Genomic DNA, 19,204 nt, shown 5'->3' with positions numbered 1-19,204 from the left:
CCCCCAACAGCACACATTGTTGTTGTAGCCCCAGACGAAAATACCTGATTCAACTTATTGAGGGCCTGATGATTAGTTGACAAGTTGAATCAGGTATGTTTGTCTGGGGCAACACCAAAAATGTGTACTGTTGGGGGTACTGGAGGACTAGAGTTGGGAAACACTGACGTAGACTTTACAAAAAGTACCTTCAACACAATATAAAACAGGAAGTGGTGTAAAGTACTTACGTAAAAATACTTTAAAGTACGACTTAAGCATTTTTTGGGGGTATCTGTACTTTTCTATTTATATTTTTGACAACTTTTACTTTACTCCTAAAGAAAAGAATGTACTTTTTACTCCATACATTTTCCCTGACACCAAAAAAGTATTCGTTACATTTTTAATGCTTAGCAAGACAGGAAAATTGTCAAATTCATGCATTTATCAAGAGAACATCCCTGGTCATCCCTTTTGCCTCTGATCTGGTGGACTCACTAAACACAAATGCTTCATTTATAACGTGTCAAAGTGTTGGAGTGTGCTCCTGGCTATCCATAAATAAAAAAAAAACAAGGAAATGGTGCCGTCTGGTTTGCTTTACATAAGGAATTTGAAAATATGTATACTTTTACTTTTGATACTTAAGTATATTTGAGAAATTACATTTACTTTTAATACTTAAGCATATTTAAACCAAATACTTTTAGACTTTTACTCAAGTAGTATTTTATTGGGTGACTTTCACTTTTACTATTAAGGTACCTTTACTTTTACTGAAATATGACAATTGGGTACTTTTTCCACCACTGAAAACAGATTTAGTGAATGTGCATGATGCTACCTGTGGTATTGGCTCCCAGCTTTAGTCCAGATGATGGATTAGCCAGAATGAGCTGGAACCTTTCAGCTCCCTCTGGGATGACGTCATCAATGATCTGCACCTCAACAAACTGATGCCTCTCGCCATCAGCGAAGTGGAGCATCTGAAGAACAAACAAAAGGTACTGTATGAACTCACAATAGAGCATGTGTTTAGTCTCATTGTTGGGGCCCAGAGTTTTCCCAGGTCAGATCACCTGGTCAGGGAAAACTCCTGGACCATGTTCAATAGCCAAAAGTTGTCAAACGCTGCAGATGGAAATACCACGAATAGAGTGTACGTCAGAGAGGCATGTACTACATATCATCTTTTATATCTGAACGTTCCAAAACATTGTGTCTTGCTGAGCACGCCCCTGGCCGTACATAATTTAAGAACTCTGATTGGCGGTTTAGTGTGTTAGGGGCGTGGCCTCACCGATGGTGTGGCATTGTAGTCCAGACCCAGCTGACCTTCCAGGTTCTGAGTGTAGAAGAAGAGTGACACGTTTCCGTAGGTCGCTGAGCTCCTGTAGACCACCAGGTTCAGCATACCCATGGTCTCATTCACCTCAAAGCTACAAGGAAAAACACACAGCCAAACATCACAAGTGTCTGCCACCTGAGGTTGAATGCACTAACTGTAAGTCTCTCTGGATAAGAACGTCTGCCTCAGTAAATGACTACAATGTACATGTAAATGAGAATAAGGATCCCTGTGTTTTAGTGACTTGGGTGATTTATTCACTGACAGTCATGAAAGGGGACAGAAAAACAGACATCCTACTGAAGAAGGGGAGCAGTGTGGGCTTTTCCCAAACAAGCAACAGTGTCAGTGGGAGGGTGAATTATACAGAGCAGACAGAGTGTTTCTGAGTGTAGTGCTTTCAGAACCAGACTACATGTTGTAGAGGTAAGACAAAAATCACAATGAAAGGCGGAGCCACTTACTTAGTATTTGTCCATTCAATGACACCTCGAATTCCATCATTGGCACCAATGCTGATTTCTGCCACCAAACCATGTGTATCTGAAGAGGAAAGGCAACATTACAATAGGAAGGGTACCTCATGTGCTAAAGTCTTGTTCAAGTAATATTATCATTCGAAAACTAGCATTATCTTCAGCATGAACACTATCACCTGAAAAGCTGGGCCAGAGCATCTAAAAACGCTACATAGACGGGTTGGTTGTTTAGCAACAAAACCGACGTGGTTGACTTAGATCGTTGACAACACGTAAACTATATTTCATCTCCAATGTTTGTTGAAAACATAAATTAATTTGCACAATGAGCACCTGTTGTCTCTCAAATACATCATTACAGTTGTTGGTTAGCTAGCTAGAGATTGTTTTGCCATATTAGTCAGGACAAATACCTCAAAACAAGACATGGTATCAAGAACAAGATAAAAGTTCTTGTCATTGTTGCTAGCTATCTGGCCATCCAGATTCACAACAACACGCTGCCTCTGCCCCCATTGAAGTGTGCACATGATTTTCATGAAGTTGTCAGTTAACCATTCTAATAGAACTGGAGATGAGGGACATTCACTTCTCACATGCAGCTGAGAGTCAGAGTATGTGTTGACTTATTTATAATGTCCTTAGTAGCGCTGTCTGTCTGTCTGTCTGTCTGTCTGTCTGTCTGTCTGTCTGTCTGTCTGTCTGTCTGTCTGTCTGTCTGTCTGTCTGTCTGTCTGTCTGTCTGTCTGTCTGTCTGTCTGTCTCTCTGTCTGTCTGTCTGTCTGTATTTCACTGTCCGTCTCCGTCTCTCTGTCTGTCTCCTTCTCTCTGTCGGTCTCCGTCTCTCTGTCCGTCTCCGTCTGTCCGTCTCCGTCTGTCTGTCTGTCAGTCACTCTGGGCACAGGCTCTATGAGGGCCATTTAAAGCATTTGGTTTGGCTGTCCCATTTCTCACCACACAGCGTTTTTCAGCTCGACCCAAACGACCCCTCAAGGGAGATATCAATCATAAGAAGCGTAGCCACTGAGTGCTGGCAGATGGGCCTGTCTCTCTCCAGTCTGTTTAGTATTCTGTCTACTCATCATTTTCTTAAGTTACCCATTTATAAAATGATGGCAGACGTCAGAACGCACAAGGGAATAGTTGGAAAACCCAGTGATTTGTAGGATCTCTGTGGGAAAATGCACATTTAGAATGCTTTGTGATTTACATAGTTGTCCATTTGGGACTATGCCAAACCCAGCGTACCTAGTTTAGGACCAGGTGTGAGGGTGGTGATGAGTACTGCCGACGTTACGTTGACCAGGAAAAATTCCTCCAACTCAGGGATGTCATCCTGGAAAAATAAATGTATACAATTTGTATGACCTATAGCCTACATTTATACCGTATGAAAAGTCCAATGAAATCCATACACATCTACAAGCCTTCCAGAGCACCAACAGAGCCAAATGAGAGACGTTTCCTGTGTGGGCCAGAGTTGGGTTAGATTCCACTTCAATTCAGTCAATTCTGTAAGTTAACAACAATTCCAATTCCCCCAAAATATATAGAGAGGCATTGAGGAATATTGGTATAGGAATTTCAGTTGACTTGCTGAATTGACTAAATTGAAAAGGCATTGAGCACAGCCCTGGTGGTGGTCTTACATCCAGTATGGTGACAGGGATGGCCACAGAGATCTGTCCATCCTGTAGGATCACTGAGCCCGATACAGAGAGAAAGTCCTGTCCTGGTTCAGCCAGGGCCCCGCCCCCTTCCACCTGGGAAAGGTCCTGGAGGGATCCCCGGACCGTCTCATAGCTGATATTCACTACCCCTGGAAACAGAACAACAACAATACTTAACTGATAACACATACAGTACCAGTCAAAAGTTTGGACACACCGACTCATTCCAGGGTTTTTCTTTATTTTCTACATTGTAGAAGAATAGTAAAGACATCAAAACTATATGGAATCATGTAGTAACCAAAAAAGTGTTAACCAAATTATGTGTTATATTTGAGATTCTTCAAAGTAGCCGCCTTAATGACAGCTTTGCACACTCTTGGCATTCTCTCAACCAGCTTGTAACCTTTATTTATCTAGGGAAGTCAGTTTAGAACAAATTCTTATTTACAATGATGGCCTACACTGGCCAAACCCGGACGACGCTGGGCCAATTGTGCCCTGCCCTATGGGACTCCCAATCACAGACGGTTGTAATACAGCCTGGAATCGAACCAGGATGTCTGCAGTGACACCTCAAGCACTGAGCTGCAGTGTCTTAGACCGCTACACCACTCGGGAGCCCTTCATGAGTTAGTCACCTGGAATGCATTTCAATTAACAGTTGTGCCTTGTTAAATATTTATTTGTGGAATTTCTTTCCTTCTTAATGCGTTTGAGCCAATCAGTTGTGTTGTGACAAGGTAGGGGTGGTACACAAAAGATAGCCCTATTTGGTAAAAGACCAAGTCCATATTATGGCAAGAACAGCTCAAATAAGCAAAGGAAAACGGAGAAAAAAGTACGGAGAAAAAAAAGAAAAAAAGATATATATGTATGAAATGAAATGTATGCATTCACTACTGTAAGTCGCTCTGGATAAGAGCGTCTGCTAAATGACTAAAATGTAAAAATGAAAACAACAGTCCATCATTATTTTTGACATGAAGGTCAGTCAATGCGGAAAATTTAAATCACTTTGAATGTTTCTTCAAGTGCAGTCGCAAAAACCATCAAGCTCTATGATGAAACTGTCTCTCATGAGGACCGCCACAGGAAAGGAAGACCCAGAGTTACCTCTGCTGCAGAGGATAAATTCATTAGAGTTACCAGACTCAGAAATTGCTGCCCAAATAAATGCTTCACAGAGTTCAAGTAACAGACACATCTCAACATCAACTGTTCAGAGGAGACTGCGTGAATCAGGCCTTCATGTTCGAATTGCTGTGAAGAAACCACTACTAAAGGACACCAATAAGAAGAAGAGACTTGCTTGGGCCAAGAAACACGCGCAATAGACATTAGATCGGTGGAAATCTGTCCTTTAGTCTGATGAGTCCAAATTTGCGATTTTTGGTTCCAACCGTGTCTTTGTAAGACGCAGAGTAGGTGAACGGATGATCTCCGCATGTGTGGTTCCCACCGTGAAGCATGGAGGAGGAGGCGTGATGGTGTGGGGAGCTTTGCTAGTGACACTGTCAGTGATTTATTTAGAATTCAAGGCACATTTAACCAGCATGGCTACCACAGCATTCTGCAGCGATATGCCATCCCATCTGGTTTGCGCTTAGTGGGACTATCATTTCTTTTTCAACAGGACAATGACCCAACATACCTCCAGGCTGTGTTAGGGCTATTTGACTAAGAAGGAGAGTGATGGAGTGCTGCATCAGATCACCTGGCCTCCACAATCACCTGACCTCAACCCAATTGAGATGGTTTGGGATGAGTTGGACTGCAGAGTGAAGGAAAAGCAGCCAACAAGTGCTCAGCATATGTGGGAACTCCTTCAAGACTGTTGGAAAACCATTCCAGCTATAGCTGGTTGAGAGAATGCCAAGAGTGTCATCAAAGCAAAGGGTGGCTACTTTGAAGAATCAAAAATCAAAAATATATTTTGATTTGTTTAACACTTTTTTGGTTACTACATGATTCCATGTTTTATTTCATAGTTTTGATGTCTTCACTATTATTCTACAACGTAGAAAATAGTAAAAATAAAGAAAAACCCTTGATTGAGTAGGTTTGTCCAAACTTTTGACTGGTACTGTATATTACTACTTTTTCAATGAGATCACATAACATACGATAACAGTTCCTGGCAGACTTAGATGTGTGAACAAAACTGCATTTACACAGGCAGTCCAATTCTGATATTTTGCCACCAATTGGTCTTTTGACCAATCAGATATATTTTTGCTGCCTGAGTAATAAGAGCAGCCTAAGCGGCAAAAAGTCTGATGTTGTTTTGAGAAAATGTATCAAATGTACAGTATAGTCTGAACTGTTCCCATCATTAAGAACTGGAATTTTTCCTGCTCAGATCAAGTGGTCAGGGATAACTAACTGTCGCCACTAGTCCCAAGTCCCTATCCACGACCGACCTGAAGCCCCAAACTCTCTGTTGATGAAGACGTTGAGGTCCCAGACTGACCTGAAGCCCCAAACTCTCTGTTGATGAAGACGTTGAGGGTGGCGTCGCGCTCCTCCGTGGTCAGACTGAGGGAGGACGGGGCGATGCTAAGCATCCCAAACGGCCCGTCACTGGTCTCCACGGTAACCACCGCCTCGCGCCCCTGGTCATCCAACACTCCGTGACCCGTTACCAGAACACCTGGGGGACAAGGAGAAGAGAACTGAAGGATACTATCCATATAAACCCTAGTCAAACTCATCCCCAGCCTGACAAAAACTATCTATACAAACAGTAGTCAAACTCATCCCCAGCCTTAGGGGCTCTTACAGACTTAACTCTTTGCTATGGTAACCTATTTTGCTGATCAATGCTGCATAGAGTCATTGCCAGGGCGTCACTGTAAATAAAAAAGTGACTCGCAATGGTTAAATAGAAGTTACATAAACAGAGATCCAAGTACATAATAGGACAGATTTTGACCTGTTCAGTACATTGATGGGAAGAGGACAGAGAAGGTGATTTACCATATGTGCGGACGTTGGACAGGATCACCCTGTACAGCTCCTTCTCCTCAGGTGTTGAGTCTTCAAGCAGCTGGAGGACTATGGTGGTGTTCAGCGTTCCCTGTGGGAGTGACAATATGCTCGTACTGTATACACCCGAATAAACCTTGTACTGTGCATGGCATGTAAACCATGTGAAACAGAGGAAGCAACTTGGTCAGTTTCATTTACCCCAGTGAAGAATAGTAGTCCTGAGGTGGGTGTGAAGGTCCTGGCAACGCGGGGTCCTTGGATGGTCCAGTCTACTGTGACGTTCCCCAGCCCGGGAGCTGTCCTGATCACCAGCAGGGGCAGCCTCTCCCCTACAACACACACATACACACATGGACGAACGGACACACGCAAGCGCACACACACACGGACAAACGGACGCACACAAACACATGCACACACAGTGGTTGAAAAAGTACCCAGCTGTCATACTTGAGTAAAAGTAAAGATGCATTAATAGAAAATGACTCAAATAAAATATCAGTAAGTATCTCCAATACTCAGACACAATTTACAAACCAAGCATTTGTGTTTAGTGACTCCGCCAGATCAGAGGCAGTAGGGATGACAAGGGATGTTCTCTTGATAAGTGTGAATTTGACAATTTTCCTGTCCTGCTAAGCATTCGACAATGTAACGAGTACTTTTCGGTGTCAGAGAAAATGTATGGAGTAAAAAGTACAATATTTTCTTTAGGAATGTAGTGAAGTAGAAGTAGTCAAACATATAAATAATAAAGTAAAGTACAGATACCCCCAAAAAATGTTTTAAGTATTTTTACTTTACACCACTGCGCACACACACACACACACACACACACACACACACACACACACACACACACACACACACACACACACACACACACACACACACACACACACACACACACACGTTAGTCACCTTTTAAGATAATAAATGTGGAGAAACATTTATCATGCAAAATAGCACATGCTAATTTAAAACTTTTCCTTAACAATGTGCATTATAAGCAGTGTTGGGGAGTAGTGAACTACTTTTAACTCCATTTTGCTGTGGCTTGGTGGTAGTTGAACTAAATTTGAATCTTGTTAGTGTTTTCAGTAGTTAATTACTTTGTTGCCAAGTAGTGTTGTAGCTAACTACTGGAACTACACACTACATTGTTTTGCAAAAATTAAATAAAATAAAACATGAGACCTGCCTTATTCTCATTTGAAACATTGTTAAATAGCTAAATGAGACATTCTGTTATCATCTGACTCCAGAGTGATCTGTTTTTGCAATTTGTAGTCTATGACATTTCACATTTAAATATGATGAAGTAGCTTCTTCCATCTTCGGACTTCTGAATTAATGACATATAGCCCATTGATTCCTGAAAAATATCAATTAGAAATGCCTTATGAGCTTAGTTCAACTGTCGTACCCCATCAGAAACCAACATATAAGCTTGTTTTCAATGTTTGTAAACAAAGTAAATGTAAACAACACTATATAGCCTCAAAACAGGGTTAAAACTATAATTTGGATATCATGGTCAGTCCTTGCATACATAGCTCTGTTCATGAATTTGAGAGTGGTTAGACTTTTCCAGCCCTATCCCTCAGCTTTGTTATTGTTTCAACTGCTGATTGCCACTTTAAGAGGAGCTTTAATGTAACTTAACTTCTTCCAGTATGAAGTAATTGGTAGCGTGGTAAACTATATTTAGTAGATTCTACACCACTGATTATAAGGAGACTATTGTTCAACATGGGTTTAGTAAACTGTGTGATGCATGTGATGAGAGGCAGTATTTGGAACTTGCATTTGATTATATAGGATGCCTTCCTGTTCTATGTGATTCCATGTGATGAGAGGCAGTATTTGGAACTTGCATTTGATTATATAGGATGCCTTCCTGTTCCATGTGATTCCATGTGATGAGAGGCAGTATTTGGAACTTGCATTTGATTATATAGGATGCCTTCCTGTTCCATGTGATTCCATGTGATGAGAGGCAGTATTTGGAACTTGCATTTGATTATATAGGATGCCTTCCTGTTCCATGTGATTCCATGTGATGAGAGGCAGTATTTGATTATATAGGATGCCTTCCTGTTCCATGTGATTCCATGTGATGAGAGGCAGTATTTGGAACTTGCATTTGATTATATAGGATGCCTTCCTGTTCCATGTGATTCCATGTGATGAGAGGCAGTATTTGATTATATAGGATGCCTTCCTGTTCCATGTGATTCCATGTGATGAGAGGCAGCATTTGATTATATAGGATGCCTTCCTGTTCCATGTGATTCCATGTGATGAGAGGCAGTATTTGATTATATAGGATGCCTTCCTGTTCCATGTGATTCCATGTGATGAGAGGCAGTATTTGGAACTTGCATTTGATTATATAGGATGCCTTCCTGTTCCATGTGATTCCATGTGATGAGAGGCAGTATTTGATTATATAGGATGCCTTCCTGTTCCATGTGATTCCATGTGATGAGAGGCAGCATTTGATTATATAGGATGCCTTCCTGTTCCATGTGATTCCATGTGATGAGAGGCAGCATTTGATTATATAGGATGCCTTCCTGTTCCATGTGATTCCATGTGATGAGAGGCAGTATTTGATTATATAGGATGCCTTCCTGTTCCATGTGATTCCATGTGATGAGAGGCAGTATTTGGAACTTGCATTTGATTATATAGGATGCCTTCCTGTTCCATGTGATTCCATGTGATGAGAGGCAGTATTTGATTATATAGGATGCCTTCCTGTTCCATGTGATTCCATGTGATGAGAGGCAGTATTTGATTATATAGGATGCCTTCCTGTTTATTTCTAATGTCAAGGTTTCTCATTGCCATTTCATTGCGCAAATGTTAGCCATAGTCCGCTGTTTCAGATTAGTAGACCAGGATATAGGACTTGACGAGGGCAATATGAAGGACCTTCCTTAGCTACCGTAGGTGCTTCAGAGACTCATTATATCAGTAAGTGGTGTAAGGATTCGCCACAGATAAGAGTGGAAGAGCTCTGTCACGCATGCCCAATGAGCTATGCCTGGAACTAACTACATGAACCACATACTGCCACATGCTCCTCCCACTACCTGCTGCATTCCTTCATTAATTAACTGGTTGTGATGAATGAGGTTGGTAGCTGTGTTAAGCTATGGTAACTGGGTTGAGCTATGGTAACTGTGTTTGCGGTATGGTAGCTGTGTTGAATGAGGTTGAGCTATGGTAGCTGTGTTAAGCTATGGTAACTGTGTTTGCGGTATGGTAGCTGTGTTGAATGAGGTTGAGCTATGGTCGCTGTATTGCCGTATGGTAGCTGTGTTGAGCGATGGTAACTGGGTTGAGCTATGGTAGCTGTGTTGAGCGATGGTAGCGGTGTTGAGCTATGGTAGCGGTGTTGAGCTATGGTAGTGGTGTTGAGCTATGGTAGTGGTGTTGAGCTATGGTAGTGGTGTTGAGCTATGGTTACTGTGTTGAGCTATGGTAGTGGTGTTGAGCTATGGTAACTGTGTTGAGCTATGGTAACTGTGTTGAGCTATGGTAGTGGTGTTGAGCTATGGTAACTGTGTTGAGCTATGGTAGTGGTGTTGAGCTATGGTAACTGTGTTGAGCTATGGTAGCGGTGTTGAGCTATGGTAACTGTGTTGAGCTATGGTAGTGGTGTTGAACTATGGTAGCTGTGTTGAGTTATGGTAGCGGTGTTGAGCTATGGTAACTGTGTTGATGTATGGTAACTGTGTTGATGTATGGTAACTGTGTTGAGCTATGGTAGCGGTGTTGAGCTATGGTAGCGGTGTTGAGCTATGGTAACTGTGTTGAGCTATGGTAACTGTGTTGAGCTATGGTAGTGGTGTTGAGCTATGGTAACTGTGTTGAGCTATGGTAGTGGTGTTGAGCTATGGTAACTGTGTTGAGCTATGGTAGCGGTGTTGAGCTATGGTAACTGTGTTGAGCTATGGTAGTGGTGTTGAACTATGGTAGCTGTGTTGAGTTATGGTAGTGGTGTTGAGCTATGGTAGCGGTGTTGAGCTATGGTAACTGTGTTGAACTATGGTAGTGGTGTTGAGTTATGGTAGTGGTGTTGAGCTATGGTAACTGTGTTGAGCTATGGTAGTGGTGTTGAGCTATGGTAACTGTGTTGAGCTATGGTAGCGGTGTTGAGCTATGGTAGCGGTGTTGAGCTATGGTAACTGTGTTGATGTATGGTAACTGTGTTGAGCTATGGTAGTGGTGTTGAGCTATGGTAGCGGTGTTGAGCTATGGTAGCGGTGTTGAGCTATGGTAGCGGTGTTGAGCTATGGTAGCGGTGTTGAGCTATGGTAGCGGTATTGAGCTATGGTAACTGTGTTGAGCTATGGTAACTGCATTGAGCTATGGTAACTGCATTGAGCTATGGTAACTGTGTTGAGCTATGGTAACTGTGTTGAGCTATGGTAACTGTGTTGAGCTATGGTAGCGGTGGTGACCTTTACAAACAGCACTTTTATGAATGTATGACCATAAATCCATGATAATCACAGAAGAGAAATGCAATGTTCAGCTTATTCCGGTACGAAATGGTTGCATTTTGACAGGTGTTAATATCGTTACTATCAGGGGAGGCTATTTTGTCATTAGTGTCTGCCGGGCAAACTGGCTCGTTGCAGAGACATAATAATAATTGACAGAGTGATTAACGTTGAGGCTTGCTTCATTAAAGTGACTGACAGGGGCCTCTCTACCACACTCACCCTCTCTGGCGATGACAGAGCGTGAGGCTGAGTGGAAGCCCACCACCCCAGCCACGTTGTCGTTAGCCAGGATGATGATGGTGACCGTGTCTGAGCTGGGCAGGATCCGGCTGCCTCCTGCAGTCTTCACCAAGCCAACCATCAGGGTCTCGCTGTCCTCAGGCTCCAAATCATCCACGATCACTATCTCAATGTTCTTCTTAAAATCACCTTGGGATGGAGGGAACACAATATACTGCATATCAAAAAATGCATTCATATCCAAAAAGCCTTCTGTAGTACTAGATTTCAAACCTACCATCGGCAAAGACAAGTGTTTCTCCAGTCCCGGTGAAGTCAGTGCCTGGTGTAGCCATTCCACCCACGAACCTCCACTCCACAGTCACCTGCCCTAGGCTGCCCCCCCTCCTCTCTATGACCAGGGGTACTGACACACGTGGCTCCTCCCTCACCTCCAGATAGAGCCCGTCCTGAGTAGCATTAGGGCTGAGGCTGTAGATGAGAAACACCCCAAAGGCATCCCCATTCATGCCTATTGTGACCACTGCCTTGTCCGGATGCCCTATGGAGGGCAGGTTCTTCTGAGCCACGGTCAAGTTCACTAGCACCACCTTCAGGATGCGGATGGAGAAGCTCTCGTCCATTTCGGGGAGTTTGTCCGTCAGAATGGGCACAGTCAGGTTGGCTTCACCAGAGCCGTCCTCCAAGATGGCTGTCTGTGCTGTCGTAGTGTAGTCGCTACCCGCCACGGCCTGCGAGCTGAAGAGAGCGACGGTGGCCGTGGTGTTTTTGGTATAGGTGAGGGTCTGGGCGGACGCGGTCAGCTGGGCGGCCCCGCTGGTCACCCAGGTGCAGGAGGCCATGGGGGAAGATCCCCCAGGAGGAGACAGGGAGAAGGCCTGACAGGCCGTCTCCCTCAGGCAGGCAGCAGCACAGACAACCAGGGGGTCCCCCTGGGAGCTGATGTTGACCTGCCTGCGGGGGGCGCCAGAGGGTACTCCTGACACCGGGGGGCTATAGTACAACAGCAGGTTCTGGCCTTCTGTCTGGGCCATGCTCACTATGTCTATCTCTGAGGTGCTGTACAGGACCTCCAGTCGGCCAAAATGACCACCACTGACAAGATGAGTGAGAGAGACAGAGTTAAGATGAAGGAGAGAGAGAGGGAGAGAGAGTAAATTGAGATGAAGGAGAGAGAGGGAGAGAGTAAGTTGAGATGAAGGAGAGAGAGAGGGAGAGAGAGTAAGTTGAGATGAAGGACAGAGAGAGTAAATTGAGATTAAGGACAGAGAGAGGGAGAGAGAGTAAGTTGAGATGAAGGGCAGAGAGAGGGAGAGAGAGTAAGTTGAGATGAAGCACAGAGAGAGTAAATTGAGATTAAGGACAGAGAGAGGGAGAGAGAGTAAATTGAGATGAAGGACAGAGAGAGGGAGAGAGAGTAAGTTGAGATGAAGGAGAGAGAGAGGGAGAGAGAGTTAGTTGAGATGAAGGACAGAGAGAGTAAATTGAGATTAAGGACAGAGAGAGGGAGAGAGAGTAAGTTGAGATGAAGGACAGAGAGAGGGAGAGAGAGTAAGTTGAGATGAAGGAGAGAGAGAGGGAGAGAGAGTTAGTTGAGATGAAGGACAGAGAGAGGGAGAGAGAGTAAGTTGAGATGAAGGAGAGAGAGAGGGAGAGAGAGTAAGTTGAGATGAAGGACAGAGAGAGTAAATTGAGATTAAGGACAGAGAGAGGGAGAGAGAGTAAGTTGAGATGAAGGACAGAGAGAGGGAGAGAGAGTAAGTTGAGATGAAGGAGAGAGAGGGAGAGAGTAAGTTGAGATGAAGGAGAGAGAGAGGGAGAGAGAGTAAGTTGAGATGAAGGACAGAGAGAGTAAATTGAGATTAAGGACAGAGAGAGGGAGAGAGAGTAAATTGAGATGAAGGACAGAGAGAGGGAGAGAGAGTAAGTTGAGATGAAGGACAGAGAGAGTAAATTGAGATTAAGGACAGAGAGAGGGAGAGAGAGTAAATTGAGATGAAGGACAGAGAGAGGGAGAGAGAGTAAGTTGAGATGAAGGACAGAAGGAGGGAGAGAGAGTTAGTTGAGATGAAGGACAGAGAGAGGGAGAGAGAGTAAATTGAGATGAAGGACAGAGAGAGGGAGAGAGAGTAAATTGAGATGAAGGACAGAGAGAGGGAGAGAGAGTAAATTGAGATGAAGGACAGAGAGAGGGAGAGAGAGTAAGTTGAGATGAAGGACAGAAGGAGGGAGAGAGAGTTAGTTGAGATGAAGGACAGAGAGCGGGAGAGAGAGAGAGTTGAGATGAAGGGCAGAGAGAAGGAGAGAGAGTTGAGATGAAGGACAGAGAGAGGGAGAGAGAGTTAGTTGAGAGGAAAGATGGAGAGAGAGTTTTAGTTGAGCATTCCAAGTCAAATAACAGAAAAGCAGCAATATGTAATTTCACTGCCATAAAGGACCTGCAATAATACTGCAAGAGGATAGAAATCATGTATACTGAACTAAAGGACAAACCTTCGACGGACAGTAATGTTGGCAACAAAAATTCCCTCGAGAGGTTCCTGCACTTGATACACAGACTGCTCAAAGTAGACCGTCCCATACGGGTTGTCATTGGCTGGGACAATGATATTGACTGTTTTGTCTCTTCCAATGTTTCCTCCATTAGTGGCACCAGTCAATTCCACCTTGATTATCTGAAAAGCACAGAACGTTTAGAGGAAAAATGGCATATGTTATATTATTGTATTATAGGGCTATATATTATATAGCATATATTATGATACAAAGCCCTTGTTTGGCAAAAAATAACAACAATGTGAGAAAATACAATTGTGTTTCTTACTTCCTCAATTTCCGGCACATCGTCTGCTAGGACCTCAACTTTCAACGTCTTCATAGTTTCTCCTGGCGCGAAGGTGACCTCTCCTGACGCAGGCTGGAGGTCCCCTACTGCTGCTCTGCTGTTCACCGTGGCTCGCCACTGGACAACCACGGTCCCTATGGCTCCAGCGTTTCGCACGATGGGCAGTGTCACCTGGAATGAGTTCACCCCTGGCTCCTCTATGGTGACAGGAGCAGCCTGAAATACTAGGGTTAGGGTTAGGGGTTAGCCGTCTGAAATACTAGGGTTAAGGGTTAGCCATCTGAAATACTAAGGTTAGGGGTTAGCAGTCTGAAATACTAGGGTTAGGGTTAGGGGTTAGCAGTCTGAAATACTAGGGTTAGGGGTTAGCCGTCTGAAATACTAGGGTTAGGGTTAGGGGTTAGCCGTCTGAAATACTAAGGTTAGGGGTTAGCAGTCTGAAATACTAGGGTTAGGGGTTTGCCGTCTGAAATACTAGGGTTAGGGGTTAGCCGTCTGAAATACTAAGGTTAGGGGTTAGCCGTCTGAAATACTAGGGTTAGGGGTTAGCAGTCTGAAATACTAGGGTTAGGGGTTAGCAGTCTGAAATACTAGGGTTGGGGGTTAGGCGTCTGAAATACTAGGGTTAGGGGTTAGGCGTCTGAAATACTAAGGTTAGGGGTTAGCAGTCTGAAATACTAGGGTTAGGGGTTAGCAGTCAAATACTAGGGTTAGGGGTTAGCAGTCTGAAATACTAGGGTTAGGGGTTAGCAGTCTGAAATACTAAGGTTAGGGGTTAGCCGCCTGAAATACTAAGGTTAGGGGTTAGCAGTCTGAAATACTAGGGTTGGGGGTTAGCCGTCTGAAATACTAGGGTTGGGGGTTAGCCATCTGAAATACTAAGGTTAGGGTTAGGGGTTAGCCATCTGAAATACTAAGGTTAGGGTTAGGGGTTAGCCGTCTGAAATACTAGGGTTGGGGGTTAGCCGTCTGAAATACTAGGGTTAGGGGTTAGCAGTCTGAAATACTAGGGTTAGGGGTTAGCCGTCTGAAATACTAGGGTTAGGGGTTAGCAGTCTGAAATACTAGGGTTAGGGTTAGGGGTTAGCCGTCTGAAATACTAAGGTTAGGGTTAGGGGTTAGCCGTCTGAAATACTAAGGTTAGGGGTTAGCAGTCTGAAATACTAGGGTTAGGGGTTAGCAGTCTGAAATACTAAGGTTAGGGTTAGGGGTTAGCCGTCTGAAATACTAAGGTTAGGGGTTAGCAGTCTGAAATACTAAGGTTAGGGGTTAGCAGTCTGAAATACTAGGGTTAGGGGTTAGCAGTCTGAAATACTAAGGTTAGGGTTAGGGGTTAGCCGTCTGAAATATTAGGGTTAGGGGTTAGCCGTCTGAAATACTAGGGTTAGGGGTTAGCAGTCTGAAATACTAGGGTAGGGGTTAGCAGTCTGAAATACTAGGGTTAGGGGTTAGCAGTCTGAAATACTAGGGTTGGGGTTAGCAGTCTGAAATACTAGGGTTGGGGTTAGGGGTTAGCCGTCTGAAATAATAGGGTTAGGGGTTAGCCGTCTGAAATACTAGGGTTAGGGGTTAGCAGTCTGAAATACTAGGGTTAGGGGTTAGCAGTCTGAAATACTAGGGTAAGGGGTTAGGGGTTAGCCGTCTGAAATACTAGGGTTAGGGGTTAGCAGTCTGAAATACTAGGGTTAGGGGTTAGCCGTCTGAAATACTAGGGTTAGGGGTTAGCCGTCTGAAATACTAAGGTTAGGGGTTAGCCGTCTGAAATACTAGGGTTAGGGGTTAGCAGTCTGAAATACTAGGGTTAGGGGTTAGCAGTCTGAAATACTAAGGTTAGGGTTAGGGGTTAGCCGTCTGAAATATTAGGGTTAGGGGTTAGCCGTCTGAAATACTAGGGTTAGGGGTTAGCAGTCTGAAATACTAGGGTAGGGGTTAGCAGTCTGAAATACTAGGGTTAGGGGTTAGCAGTCTGAAATACTAGGGTTGGGGTTAGCAGTCTGAAATACTAGGGTTGGGGTTAGGGGTTAGCCGTCTGAAATAATAGGGTTAGGGGTTAGCCGTCTGAAATACTAGGGTTAGGGGTTAGCAGTCTGAAATACTAGGGTTAGGGGTTAGCAGTCTGAAATACTAGGGTAAGGGGTTAGGGGTTAGCCGTCTGAAATACTAGGGTTAGGGGTTAGCAGTCTGAAATACTAGGGTTAGGGGTTAGCAGTCTGAAATACTAGGGTTAGGGGTTAGCAGTCTGAAATACTAGGGTAAGGGGTTAGCAGTCTGAAATACTAAGGTTAGGGGTTAGCAGTCTGAAATACTAGGGTTGGGGGTTAGCAGTCTGAAATACTAGGGTTGGGGGTTAGCAGTCTGAAATACTAGGGTTAGGGGTTAGCAGTCTGAAATACTAGGGTTAGGGGTTAGCAGTCTGAAATACTAGGGTTAGGGGTTAGCAGTCTGAAATACTAGGGAACACAAACAGTACTTTGATGAGGTCTAATGGGTCATTTACTAATAAAGGAACAATGCAGGATTTTTCATTGGGCTCTTTTAGACAAAAACACAATAGATTATTGGCTAATGTAGTCAGTCATTGTGCATGTACTGTAAACTGATTTGAATGAGCATCTGTACATTCTAGAACTATATTGACTACATGTACGTACGTGAGGGCATGTCTGTGTGGGAGAGGATTGAGACGTGAGCTAACCAAAGGCCCCAAAGGGGTCGTCGGAGGGCAGGATGGTGATGATGGTGCGGGTGAGCACCCCCAGTTTAGCACCCCCTGTGGTGACGTTGAGCAACTCGATACGGAAGGTCTCCTCCAGCTCAGGAATCACATCGTCGATGATGTAGATGGGAACTGGCTTACTGGTCTCCCCCTCCAGGAGAACCACGTCAGAGGACGCTACGCTGTAGTCGTCACCTGGGTTGACACACACATTGTTAGACACACACAATTTGTTTCATACACTTTGCGTGCGCACACTTGCACACACACCCACACACACACAGTCCCTGCTATACAGTTTATATGAGACACTATCGATACTATTGAGATGATGTAGACCACACTGACCAACTCTGGCAGTCATTGGTACAGCCCTGAACTTCACAGACACGTCAGCAAAAATTCCCCCAATGCGTGTGACATTGATAATGGGTCCAACATAGTTCTCGGCCACGTTGACGGCAGGGGCGGACAGCTGCAGAAATCCAAAGGCGTCATCACTGGCCTCTACTATGACCTGGGCCACGATCTCTGCCTTCGGACCAAGACGAGGAGACTGGGCAACTAGGAAAGAGAAGAAACTGTGTGGTTTGACAAAAAAACTTTATCCCTAGTCCAGCTGCATACACTACATGACCAAAAGTATGTGGACACCTGCTCTTCAAACATCTCATTCCAAAATCATGGGCATTAATATGGAGTTGGTCCCCCCTTTGCTGCTTCAACAGCATCCACTCTTCAGGGAAGGCTTTTCACTAGATGTTGGAACATTGCTGCGGGGACTTGCTTCCATTCAGCCACAAGAGCATTAGTGAGGTCGGGCACTGATGTTGGGCGATCAGGCCTGGCTCGCAGTCAGCGTTCCAATTCATCCCAAAGGTTTTCGATTGGGTCACTACTTTGGTCACTACTCTGTGCAGGCCAGTCAAGTTCTTCCACACCGATCTCGACAAACCATTTCTGTATAGACCTCGCTTTGTGCATGGGGGCATTGTCATGCTGAAATAAAAGGAAAGGGCCTTCCCCAAACTGTTGCCACAAAGTTGGAAGCACAGAATAGTCTAGAATGTTATTGTATGCTGTAGCATTAAGATTTCCCTTCACTGGAACTAAGGGGCCTAGCCCGAACCATGAAAAAGTCCCAGACAATTATTCCTCCTCTATCAAACTTTACAGTTGGCACTATGCATTCGGGCAGGTAGCGTTCTCCTGGCATCTGCTAAACCCAGATTTTTCCGTCGGACTGCCAAATGGTGAAGAGTGATTCCTCACTCCAGAAAACGCGTTTCCACTGCTCCAGAGTCCAATGGTGGCAAGCTTTTTTAAATGTATTTTTAAATAAAAAAATGTTAACCTTTTATTTAACTAGGCAAATCAGTTAAGAACAAATTCTTATTTACAATGGCGGCGAGCTTTACAACACTCCAGCCGATGCTTGGCATTGTGCATGGAGAACCCGGCTGCGGAAACCAATTTCATGAAGCTCCCGATGAACAGGTATTGTGCTGACGTTACTTCCAGAGGCAGTTTGGAACTCGGTAGTGAGTGTTGTAACCGAGGACAGACGAGTTTCATACGCTTCAGCACTAGCAGTCCCATTTTGTGAGCCTGTGTGGTCTACCACTTTGTGGTTGAGCCGTTGTTGCTTCTAGACGTTTTCACAATATCAGCACTTACAGTTGACCGGGGCAGCTGTAGCAGGACAGACATTTGACGAACTGACTTGTTGGAAAGGTGGCATCCTATGACGGTGCCACATTGAAAGTCAATAAGCTCTTCAGTAAGGCCATTCTACTGCCAATGTATGTCTATGGAGATTGCATGGCTGTGTGCTTGATTCTATACACCTGTCAGCAACGGGTGTGGCTGAAATAGCCGAATCCACTAATTTGAAGGGGTGTCCACATACTTTAGTATATATAGTGAACAGTTGAAGTCGGAAGTTTACATACACCTTAGCCAAATACATTTAAACTCAGTTTTTTACAATTCCTGACATTTAATCCTAGTAAAAAGTCCCTGTCTTAGGTCAGTTAGGATCACCATTTTATTTTAAGATTGTGAAATGTCAGAATAATAGTAGAGAGAATGATTTATTTCAGCTTTTATTTCTTTCATGTAACTGAGGTCAGGGATTTGTGATGGCCACTCCAATATCTTCACTTTGTTGTACTTAAGCCATGTTGCCACAACTTTGGAAGTATGCTTGGGGTCATTGTCCATTTGGAAGACCCATTTGAGACCAAGCTTTAACTTCCTGACTGATGTTTTAAGATGTTGCTTCAATATATCCACATAATTTCCCTCCCTCGTGATGTCATCTATTTTGTGAAGTGCACTAGTCCCTCCTGCAGCAAAGCACCCCCACAACATGATGCTGCCACCCCCATGCTTCACGGTTGGGATAGTATTC

At 44.1% G+C, this 19,204-nt stretch overlaps 1 protein-coding gene across 1 annotated transcript in view; it reads right to left on the bottom strand.

Annotated features, from left to right (window-relative positions):
- Positions 1–19,204, bottom strand: part of LOC115165095 (adhesion G-protein coupled receptor V1) — a 244,458-nt gene that overhangs the window by 178,935 nt on the left and 46,319 nt on the right. The window contains exons 28-41 of the mRNA XM_029718130.1: positions 17,140–17,355; positions 16,771–16,986; positions 14,055–14,299; positions 13,724–13,905; positions 11,508–12,325; positions 11,210–11,419; positions 6,669–6,799; positions 6,459–6,558; positions 5,953–6,132; positions 3,459–3,628; positions 3,058–3,145; positions 1,795–1,873; positions 1,283–1,421; positions 827–968 (exon numbers count right to left, since the gene is read on the bottom strand). Of these exons, the coding sequence (XP_029573990.1) occupies positions 827–968; positions 1,283–1,421; positions 1,795–1,873; positions 3,058–3,145; positions 3,459–3,628; positions 5,953–6,132; positions 6,459–6,558; positions 6,669–6,799; positions 11,210–11,419; positions 11,508–12,325; positions 13,724–13,905; positions 14,055–14,299; positions 16,771–16,986; positions 17,140–17,355 (2,916 nt within the window). The remainder of the gene's footprint in view (positions 1–826; positions 969–1,282; positions 1,422–1,794; positions 1,874–3,057; positions 3,146–3,458; positions 3,629–5,952; positions 6,133–6,458; positions 6,559–6,668; positions 6,800–11,209; positions 11,420–11,507; positions 12,326–13,723; positions 13,906–14,054; positions 14,300–16,770; positions 16,987–17,139; positions 17,356–19,204) is intronic.

Source organism: Salmo trutta, chromosome 27 (genome assembly GCF_901001165.1).
Source record: "Salmo trutta chromosome 27, fSalTru1.1, whole genome shotgun sequence".
Lineage (NCBI taxonomy): Eukaryota > Metazoa > Chordata > Actinopteri > Salmoniformes > Salmonidae > Salmo > Salmo trutta.
This window is presented reverse-complemented; position numbering and strand designations above follow the sequence as displayed.